General features: G+C 60.4%; 1 protein-coding gene across 1 annotated transcript; it reads right to left on the bottom strand.

Moving 5' to 3' along the window:
• Window positions 1–6,156: 6,156 nt before the first annotated feature.
• On the bottom strand, window positions 6,157–9,458 carry LOC309599219 (sperm-associated antigen 4 protein-like; the record flags this gene model as incomplete). Its single annotated transcript, XM_082338044.1, is given in 7 exon segments — window positions 6,157–6,288; window positions 6,807–6,896; window positions 7,257–7,424; window positions 8,023–8,043; window positions 8,045–8,136; window positions 8,722–8,797; window positions 9,381–9,458. Coding segments are annotated over 7 exon segments (657 nt in total), but the record flags the coding sequence as incomplete, so codon positions are not given.
• Window positions 9,459–10,877: the final 1,419 nt, after the last annotated feature.

Below are 10,877 nucleotides of genomic sequence, written 5' to 3'. Positions count from 1 at the left end.
GAGGGTTCTGGGAGACAGCGGGCGCCCACGTGAATGACAGCACACCAAAACTGAGGGCTTGCGGCATGGGCAGCAAAGGGTGGCCCAGCCGTTCCCTCTTCCAATGCAGTGGAGAGGAAGAGAGCCCTTCCAACAGCACAGGAACACGTGCGGGGGCAGCGGCGGAGGCACCCGTGCGCAGGCCCCCGTGCGGAGGCCGAGGGCAGGACTGGGAGGGAGTCTGAGAGAGCCACTGTGCCACAGCCTTGCTCTTGGACCCCATGAAGCATTGAAGCTCCCCCGCTTTGGAGAGCAGCGCCCGGAGCACAGGCTTCTTTGGGGAGTGCTGCAGACAAGCGCAGGGCAAGGAGATTGGGCTGCTTGTGTCCATACCAGAGCTTTTCAGGGCCCAGTCAGACATCTCGACGTAGACTTCCGAAGCCATCTGGGACTCTGCCTGGTTCACTTCCTGGGAACGCCATAAACGAACACAGAAAAGGACCACATCAGCAGGCACTTCAGCGTGGCTGCTAGCGCCGGCAGAGGCAAAGGGCCAGTGTCAGAAAGGCAAGGCAAGCCTCGTCCACGGAGCTGCAAGACTCTCTGCTGCTGATGTGAGCCACGAGGACTGAGGAAGAGAATCTGTGTCCACGGCCACGGCCATGGCCACGAGGTGGGTTGACGAGGGTCGCCACACCCTCATCCCCACCCTCCACGCTCTGCAGGTCAGCGGGGAGATGGGCTCGGGCCCTGCAAGTGACGGCTGGCCCCGTCAGCATGCCTGGGTCTCATCCCTGCCTCAGGAGCCCAGCCAGAGGAGCCAGAGTGCCGGCGTGCCAAGGGAAGGCTCTCGGGAGTCCTCTGCTGCCTCAAGCAGCCTGCTTAAACTGGGCCTGGAGAAGGGCCTGTGCAGCGCAGAAGCTCACCCAGCAAGCCCCTGGGGCAAAGGCTGGCTTGCTGCAGTCAGCAGTCTGACCCCACCAACAAGCCCAAGGAGTGCTTTCTCGGGGGTTCTGCCCAGCCAAGCCTCCTTCCCCAAAACGCAGCATCACCTTTGCCCTGCTGATCTCCGCCCTCAGTTGAGCCACCTCCTCCAGCAGAAGCTGCATCATTTGTCTTTGCTCCGCCAACAAAACGCAAAAGTTCCTGCATGACAGGAAAGCAGATCTTGTCAGAGAGCGGCCAGTCCCCTCTGGGGAGCGTCTCAGCTCAGCAAGAAGGAGAGACACGTGTGCTTCCCCTGCTTTGCGAGCGCTTCCCTTCCACACCAGTTTGAGCAGAAGGCAAAGGCAGGTAGGAGGTACGGGAGCCCTGGCTGTTAGCAAAACGAGTGCAGGTAGCACGAGGTCGGCTGACGCTTCTGCACAGAACCAATGCCAGCTCAGGAAACGTCTCTTACCGCAGGGTCTTCAGGTCTTCTGCAGACACAAGTGCCGGCGCCTGAAAGGGAAAAACGCTCGGTTCGAGCATCCGCTACCAGAGCCGCCGGGGCTTCCCAGGAGAGGCTTCCCTAGGAAGACTCGGCACAAGCTGCTGCTTCTTTGGGTCACCCTGCGTGGCAGCAGGAGAGCCCGTGATTTATCCAGCCGCTCTCAGCGATGCTCTGTTGCGAGAGGTGCCTGTGCCACAGGAGTCACCGACCTCCAGCAGTCCCTTTGGCTGCATTGTCCACGCTGACAGTGAGGTCCCGCAGTAAACAGCAGCTGCAATTCACATCATCAAGAGAGAGTTATTTTACTGGGGTCGCTAGCGATGCCTGCAGTCGCGTTGTCTCCGGCCTGTTGCCTTAGGGGTGGGGCAGCAGGTGAGCTGAGGAGGTGGGGAACGCGGGGTGTGGAGAGAGGACGCGCCTCTGCCCGGAAGCCATCGGCCCAGGCTTGAGGGGACTGCGCAGCCGTGAGCCTCAGGTGTGCTCAGTGCCCCAGAGCTATTCCCCGCTTCCCCTCGCTGCTTCAGGGAGCCCCGAGACCAGGCTGCATGGGCTAGGAGAGGTACGTACCTCCCCATGGGTCCCCCTGCACGGCCCCTCCCCTCTGGGAATGCCCAGTTCAGGCTTGGAAGTAGCTACGCCCTTCTCTCGCGGACTTGCAGACGAAGCAAGCCATGTGGTCCAGTGGCCAGAGCAGCAGCATGGCTGGGAGACTCCCAGTCTTACTGGCAGGCCAAAAGGCAGGCCCAGTCCGGGACGTACTCGGGAAGCGCTTGGGCCATGGGAGCTTCCGCCCATACTGGCCCAAAAGGAAAGCTGGCCAGCGGAAAGCTGGCATGCAGCACAGCCTGGCTGTCGCTCTCAGGTGTCTGCTCATGCAAACTCACCAAGAGCCACGGGGAGCAACAAGAAGACGACTTGGAAGATCCTCTTCTTCTGCAGGGCCACCTTTTGCCTGAAAAAGAGGGACTCCTGTCGAAAGGGTTAAAAACCACAAGAGCAAGAAAGATGTGGTAAATACCTTAGTCTCTTCATTAGCTCAGAAGACACCCTGGTGTGATTTAAGGGTGTTGTGAATGCCTTACAGTTTGATGTGATTTAGGGAGTAGCTAGAAGAACAGTTATAAGATAAGAGGGGGCTCCGGGATAATCTCGTTACAGACAACTCGGCCTTGGGAGAACAGATGCACGGAACCATGAAGACAGGAAGAAACAGAAGAATGGCAACAGTAGTCTTGAAGGACAACGTCTACGTGATCCTAGGACTGCGTTTGCGCAGAAGCAAGGGTCAATCGGCGAGCACAGTGAAGAAGGCGGGCAGGAGTAGCCTGAGTGGCGGCCCTTGCCAGAGGACGGGCCGTCCCAGCAGCAGCGAGAGAGGCCAGCACAGCTGGGCTGCTCCCAGCGGGCCCCCCCTCTCCTTTCCCCATCCTTTGCTTTACAGGCCTGCAGTGGGAGCAAGCTGGCAGCAGCAGACCCCCCGCCTCGGGAAGCCCACCCGGCAGCACAGCCCGATTCTCAGCCCGTCCCTCCCTGCTCCCTGGCCCCTGGCCCCACCCTGCCCCGCGGCAGACACCTCCCAGTGGCCGTTCGGGGAGGGGGCACGGGCTGCTGTCCCCCCCCACCGCCCCCCCCACCTCTTCCCTGGGCACTCCCAGGTCTCCCGACCCCTCTCTGCCCCGCACAGCTGCTCCCATCAGCCAGGCAGGATCGCGCCTCAGCGTCCCGAGGGGGCCAGTCTCAGGCCCCAGGGGCTTGGCCTCCCCGTGCAGCAGGGCTGGGCTCCGACCCTGCAGCACGAGGCTACCGCCTCCCCAAAAGCCCCTGCTGCACACTGCCTTTTGGCTGCGAGAGTGAGCCAGGCTTTCCGCCGAGACCCGTCCCCACAGAAGGGGGGCTTCGCAAACCACGGGGCTCTTCTTCAGAAAACTTCTGTCGGCTTCCCCAGGCTGCTCCGCACCCCACTGACCGTGCTAGGCCACGTCCGTGCTACCAGCCCAACCTGATGCCCCGGGCACATGCCAGGCTTCGTACCTACTCGTCTGGCAGCAGCTCGGCCCCGCTGCCTCCCCTGCCAGCTGTTGGCCGGCCTCGTTCCCCAAGGAGCCTTGGGAGGGCCCTTGGCGTCTTCTCTTGGCGGCCTTTCTCCTCGCCATCTCTGGGCAAAGGCAGGCTCCCCGCTCCGCTCTTCCCCCTCAGCCCCAGCAGCGTGGCCTGCCCAGGCAAAAACAGCTCCGGCAGCAGCCCCACGCTGCCCCACAGCAGGAGCGCGCCTGCCCAGGGCAAGAGCCACACGGCAGCTGGGGGCTCCTTGCCCGCGCGCCACAGGGCTGTGCGGGCGGCCAGCTCTGACCTCACACTGGTGGCTCTGACATCACACTGGGGCTCCCCAGGGCGCAGCAGGGCGGGGAGAGCCGGTGGGCTCCCCTGGGGCAGCACGGCTGCCGCTCTCCTGGGCGGTGGGAGCACATGCCTCTGGGCCCGCCAAACCCTGCCACGCTCCTGTGCCGGGCGGCTGCCTGGCCTGTGCTGCCGGGCAGGGTTCCAGCTCTCCTGGGCACCCCCGGGAAACCAGAAAGCAGCCTGGAACGGGGGCTTTGCTCTCAACCCGTGGGGCAGCTGCTTCTGCCAGCATTTCTCCTTTCGGAACTCTTTTGTATGCCAAGAAGAAAAACCCAGTAAGAGGCAAGATGGGCTTGTACGAAAGGAGCGGATTTTCTACAAGCAGAACCCCATCGTTTTAAATTCCTACCCCTCCCCTCCTTTTCTAGAGCCAAGATCAGAGGATCCTGTGGGATTATTCTGCGTTCCTTCTGCCATTCCGGGTGGTTCCTTAGTGTGAAAAATAAATCCACGTCTGCTACTTCATCCCATTTACCCTCCCGCCTGCAAAGTACCATCAGTTGTACTATAGTAGTATATCTCAGAGTTCCATTCTTTGGCCATTTTGCCTGATCTTCGAGACTATACATTGGCCACCAATTGTTACCATATTCTAGAAGCTGTTTCCGAGTGAGAGGCTCCCCTCCCAATTTCCTCCAATGTTTCACGATACGTCCTAGGGGAGATCTTTTCCGAATCCCCCCTCCCGCAGCGGGCTTAGTGCCCGCCATAAAAGATACAGCAACACCAAACAGAGAAACAATAACTTGGCACAAAATAGTCAGAGGCATTCCCCAGAAGGGGACTCGAACCCCTAGATTACCTTCAGTGGGACTCCAACCCACCCCTTCGGCCAAAGGTTTCCAGACACAGGTGTCCTAGGGACTTGGGCCCCATAGGATCCAATCCTTCCCTTAGGTACCTTTACAGCCCAACCCTGCGAGGCCTTCGCCGCGCCTGACGGGCAGGCAACCGCCCTTTTAATCAGAAAAGGGATGCCTTTACCTTCCCAGGGGTCCTGCTCACAGCTCTTCGGTCCGGGCTTCGGAGGTTCTTCCCGAGAATCCCTCGGTGCCGGCTGGGGGTCCTGCGATCCCGCGGATCCGTCGAGATTCAGAAGCGGAGTCCCATCTGGGTCGCCCAAACTGTCACCGAAATGGGGAATCAGCCTCTTCACACCAACGTAGCATCGAGAAGCAGGCATTCTCTTTATTACGGCGCTGGATGCACGGGGGATGGTCCCACCTAAGGTGCCTACCGTCATACAAAGCTAATGGGACAATTGCCGTTTCTGCTTAGCTTTACAAACCATTTCCAGCAGCATGAGAACCCCCCCGAGCATCCTGGGATGCCCACTCCCCAGCCCCATCTCTCAGGAACCCCTTGGGAGCCTCCAGCACCCCGCAGGGAATGCTCCTGCCACCCTGACCCCCTCCCAATACTCCCTGCTGTTAGACAGCTGCCAGGAAGACGGGGTTCTAACCCTCCCCATCCCTGGAACCCTTTGGACGAGCTTTCCGACTGGCTGCCCGGGATGTCCTTAGCGCAGGCGGCGTTGTAGCCCAGGACACGATGCCCATGATAGCAACAGCGGGAGGGAACAGCCAAGTGTTGCACAATGCAGCACTGGGGGACCGAGGGGCCTCGAGTGTTACATGGTGGAGCCCATGACGGGAACAGCCCAAGGGCTGCAGAACCGCACAGCCTTTCTGGGAACCCCAGAGAGGGTGGTCCGTCAAGAGGAAAGACGGGTCAGGGTCGTCCCAATGCCAAGGGCAGAATAACCAGGGGCCAAGCGCTGGAAAATTCCCCGTCGACACTACTCAATGTGACACAAAAGGACCCCCGACAGAGAGCAGCCAGCTCTAGAGCGGGGACGTTGATGGGCCGAGGAACGGGGGGCTTTCCCACAGGCCGCTCAGACAGGCTCCCCACCCCCCTTTCACAGAAACTGGGGGGTCACCGACAAACCGACAGCCGGGATGCTGGGAAGGTGCTAGGCCAAACGGTTCCATCTGCTCCTGCGGCACTTGTAAACTGCAGCCGGCCCCCTCTGCCTGCCCTGGGCTGGTGCCACTTGCGGAGCCTCCCGGGGTGGCGGGAGAAGGAGCGGTGCCAGGCTGGGCCTCTCCTCTCTGGAGTAAACCTCAGGAGTGCTTACTGCCTTCCTCAGGTTGCAGAAAAAATTAAGGAGAGGTCCTAACGGTTCCCGCACGCTCCCGCCCTCCCCCCAAAGGGCCTTCTTGCGCACCCCACTTTGGAGACAGAGCTTCTGCACCAATCTGAATTGCCACATCTTTTTTATTTTCTTGTTCCTTCCCCTTCTGCTGCTCTTTTCTGTATGCCCTTCTCTTTTTCCTCTGGCTTTAGTCGAGGCTTTCTGGTTTTGCCATCTTCCCGTGAACCTGCACTCGATAAATGCAGGTGTACGCTGGGTTTCCCCAGTTGCTCTTCACCAGAAGTTTGACACGTGCAAAGGCTCTGGGAAGCGGCGCGTTCTGGGAAGAAAAGCGGGAAAAGGAAGCGGGGGTGTTAGGAGCGACAATGCAATGAAGGTGTCTCTCCCTGCCAGCCCTGCTCCTGCTCAGGAACGAGCTCCTGAAAGTGGGTGGGAGCGGCTGTGGCAATCTGAGGCTCGCTGCTGGTACCGGGGCTGCTGGGGACACGGGAAGGGGGAAGGCAGCTGGCATCCTCTGCATGCCGGCCCTGCTGGGGCTCAGTCTCCCTCCCCTCTGCCCCTTCCCTCTGCTGCTTGCTCTGTGCTGGCAGAGAGGCCGGGGAGGTGCTCCTGTGCGGGGGGCGGCTGCTGTGCAACCCCACCAAGCTCCCGCTGTCTGCTCTGCCCGCTTTCCTCCTGGCAGGCGTGAGAGCACGGGGAGAGAAGGGGCACGCTGTGCTGGGAGGAGAGGACACTGTCCCTCGGCCCAGGGAGAAAGCATTCACGCTCTTCCTGCCATGGACTTGCAGGCAAACCTGGTTTGCTCCCCAGCACCTTGCCCCTGCGCGTGGCCCGTACCTTCAGAGGGAAGGTCTGAATGGTCTCCTTTGCCACGTTGTACGTGAACGTCCCAAGGAGAGTTTCCTCTTCTCCGTCCGCATCCACTCCCTCAGGGGCAAAGCACAAGGAGAGCAGCTCAGACTCGTCCCCACAAAGAGGGAACCTACGTGCTGGATCAGCCCTGCTATCTCCCCACCCTCTCCTGGGGCTCTAGCAGTAGGCTAGCACTCGCTGTGGTGGAGCTCAGGCTCGGCCTTGACTTCTGCTCAGGAACCCTGAGGTGCTTGTCCCAAGCAAGTCTCAAGAGGGATGAAACCCCTAGAGCCCTTGAAGTGTCCCGCTAGGGCACTGCAGTGCTCAGGAGAGAGCAGGACGCAAACCTCAGAGGACGCACAAAAGCAAGCAAGACCCTGCCATGGCTTTCCCCCAGGGCCAGATCCCCGCCAGAAGCGCCCAGCAGAGACTCACAAAGACAGCGACGTCTCTGGGGGCGCTGATGACGGTCCCAGATGGAGAGACTTCTTTGGAGATGTGCTGCACAGTGACGGCAGTCAGATGGACTCGTGCTGGCAACCTGATGACCACCTGGCCCTGATCCCCTTGTAAAGGCCAGCAGTTTCCTGGGGAAACATCCGGCTGCAAGCAGAACGCGAGAGCAAGGAAGAGTGAGAGAGTGTTGGGGCCAACACAGTGGCCCGCGTAGCTTGAAGCGTAGGCGCCGTTGTTTCCGTGGGGTCTATTTTGGCTTGAAAATGAGGCGCGTGGGAGGAAATGGACAGAAGCAGGAGGCCTTCGTCCCTGCCTGACTGAAAGGGGGCTCTCAGGATTATGGGGCAGAGGAGACCAGCGGTTATGAAACCGTCCCAGTCAGAGCCTAGCAGAAACACCTCTCTGCCCAGTGGCTCTGCAGGGCACCCCCACCTCCCGCCTGCCAGCCCCAAAAAGGCGCTGTTAGGGATGGGCGTGGAAACGGGGTCACCAGGGAGAAAGTCTTTCACCCAGCTGGGGCAGAGCACTGTGGGCGAGATGCAGCAGTTTGGCTCCGTTCAGCTCCATTCCCCTCCTGAGGGGAAGCGCTGATTGCTAGCAAGCCCAGCCCTGTGTGCGAGCTTTGCTTTCAGGAACCTGATCAACACTGTGGGCTTGAGCAGTGCCACTGGAGCGAGGGCAGAGCCCCTGAGGTCGGTCCCCAACTTCAGCGGGAGGCAGGAAACCTTCCCTGAGGCTACGATACCTGCAAAATAGTGTCGGGGGGGGTTGGCAGTGCGAAAGAGCCATAAAAGCCCGCAGCCCCAATTCTCTTTGCAGATGTAGGTCTCGGAAGTTCTCTGCATGTCGATGGTGGCACCTGGAAGGGAGGGAGAGCAGGTGACGGGAAGAGGCCACATTCTAGGGGGACTCGGTGCTCAGACAGTATTTCTGATGCTGCCGGCCAGCTCCACGTCTGTCAGTCCTCTCCTCCTCCCCACGCCGCTGGGGGTGCCCAGCTGTGCAGGGGAATGACAGCAGCCACCGGCCTGGTGGTGACTGCTTCTCTCACAGCGCCAGGAGGAGAAGGTCTGAGGGTTCTGGGAGACAGCGGGCGCCCACGTGAATGACAGCACACCAAAACTGAGGGCTTGCGGCATGGGCAGCAAAGGGTGGCCCAGCCGTTCCCTCTTCCAATGCAGTGGAGAGGAAGAGAGCCCTTCCAACAGCACAGGAACACGTGCGGGGGCAGCGGCGGAGGCACCCGTGCGCAGGCCCCCGTGCGGAGGCCGAGGGCAGGACTGGGAGGGAGTCTGAGAGAGCCACTGTGCCACAGCCTTGCTCTTGGACCCCATGAAGCATTGAAGCTCCCCCGCTTTGGAGAGCAGCGCCCGGAGCACAGGCTTCTTTGGGGAGTGCTGCAGACAAGCGCAGGGCAAGGAGATTGGGCTGCTTGTGTCCATACCAGAGCTTTTCAGGGCCCAGTCAGACATCTCGACGTAGACTTCCGAAGCCATCTGGGACGCTGCCTGGTTCACTTCCTGGGAACGCCATAAACGAACACAGAAAAGGACCACATCAGCAGGCAGTTCAGCGTGGCTGCTAGCGCCAGCAGAGGCAAAGGGCCAGTGTCAGAAAGGCAAGGCAAGCCTCGTCCACAGAGCTGCAAGACTCTCTGCTGCTGATGTGAGCCACGAGGACTGAGGAAGAGAATCTGTGTCCACGGCCACGGCCATGGCCACGAGGTGGGTTGACGAGGGTCGCCACACCCTCATCCCCACCCTCCACGCTCTGCAGGTCAGCGGGGAGATGGGCTCGGGCCCTGCAAGCGACGGCTGGCCCCGTCAGCGTGCCTGGGTCTCATCCCTGCCTCAGGAGCCCAGCCAGAGGAGCCAGAGTGCCGGCGTGCCAAGGGAAGGCTCTCGGGAGTCCTCTGCTGCCTCAAGCAGCCTGCTTAAACTGGGCCTGGAGAAGGGCCTGTGCAGCGCAGAAGCTCACCCAGCAAGCCCCTGGGGCAAAGGCTGGCTTGCTGCCGTCAGCAGTCTGACCCCACCAACAAGCCCAAGGAGTGCTTTCTCGGGGGTTCTGCCCAGCCAAGCCTCCTTCCCCAAAACGCAGCATCACCTTTGCCCTGCTGATCTCCGCCCTCAGTTGAGCCACCTCCTCCAGCAGAAGCTGCATCATTTGTCTTTGCTCCGCCAACAAAACGCAAAAGTTCCTGCATGACAGGAAAGCAGATCTTGTCAGAGAGCGGCCAGTCCCCTCTGGGGAGCGTCTCAGCAAGAGGAGAGACACGTGTGCTTCCCCTGCTTTGCGAGCGCTTCCCTTCCACACCAGTTTGAGCAGAAGGCAAAGGCAGGTAGGAGGTACGGGAGCCCTGGCTGTTAGCAAAACGAGTGCAGGTAGCACGAGGTCGGCTGACGCTTCTGCACAGAACCAATGCCAGCTCAGGAAACGTCTCTTACCGCAGGGTCTTCAGGTCTTCTGCAGACACAAGTGCCGGCGCCTGAAAGGGAAAAACGCTCGGTTCGAGCATCCGCTACCAGAGCCGCCGGGGCTTCCCAGGAGAGGCTTCCCTAGGAAGACTCGGCACAAGCTGCTGCTTCTTTGGGTCACCCTGCGTGGCAGCAGGAGAGCCCGTGATTTATCCAGCCGCTCTCAGCGATGCTCTGTTGCGAGAGGTGCCTGTGCCACAGGAGTCACCGACCTCCAGCAGTCCCTTTGGCTGCATTGTCCACGCTGACAGTGAGGTCCCGCAGTAAACAGCAGCTGCAATTCACATCATCAAGAGAGAGTTATTTTACTGGGGTCGCTAGCGATGCCTGCAGTCGCGTTGTCTCCGGCCTGTTGCCTTAGGGGTGGGGCAGCAGGTGAGCTGAGGAGGTGGGGAACGCGGGGTGTGGAGAGAGGACGCGCCTCTGCCCGGAAGCCATCGGCCCAGGCTTGAGGGGACTGCGCAGCCGTGAGCCTCAGGTGTGCTCAGTGCCCCAGAGCTATTCCCCGCTTCCCCTCGCTGCTTCAGGGAGCCCCGAGACCAGGCTGCATGGGCTAGGAGAGGTACGTACCTCCCCATGGGTCCCCCTGCACGGCCCCTCCCCTCTGGGAATGCCCAGTTCAGGCTTGGAAGTAGCTACGCCCTTCTCTCGCGGACTTGCAGACGAAGCAAGCCATGTGGTCCAGTGGCCAGAGCAGCAGCATGGCTGGGAGACTCCCAGTCTTACTGGCAGGCCAAAAGGCAGGCCCAGTCCGGGACGTACTCGGGAAGCGCTTGGGCCATGGGAGCTTCCGCCCATACTGGCCCAAAAGGAAAGCTGGCCAGCGGAAAGCTGGCATGCAGCACAGCCTGGCTGTCGCTCTCAGGTGTCTGCTCATGCAAACTCACCAAGAGCCACGGGGAGCAACAAGAAGACGACTTGGAAGATCCTCTTCTTCTGCAGGGCCACCTTTTGCCTGAAAAAGAGGGACTCCTGTCGAAAGGGTTAAAAACCACAAGAGCAAGAAAGATGTGGTAAATACCTTAGTCTCTTCATTAGCTCAGAAGACACCCTGGTGTGATTTAAGGGTGTTGTGAATGCCTTACAGTTTGATGTGATTTAGGGAGTAGCTAGAAGAATAGTTATA

This window comes from Platalea leucorodia (assembly GCF_965183815.1).
Source record: "Platalea leucorodia genome assembly, contig: SUPER_19_unloc_1, whole genome shotgun sequence".
Taxonomy (NCBI): domain Eukaryota; kingdom Metazoa; phylum Chordata; class Aves; order Pelecaniformes; family Threskiornithidae; genus Platalea; species Platalea leucorodia.
This window is presented reverse-complemented; position numbering and strand designations above follow the sequence as displayed.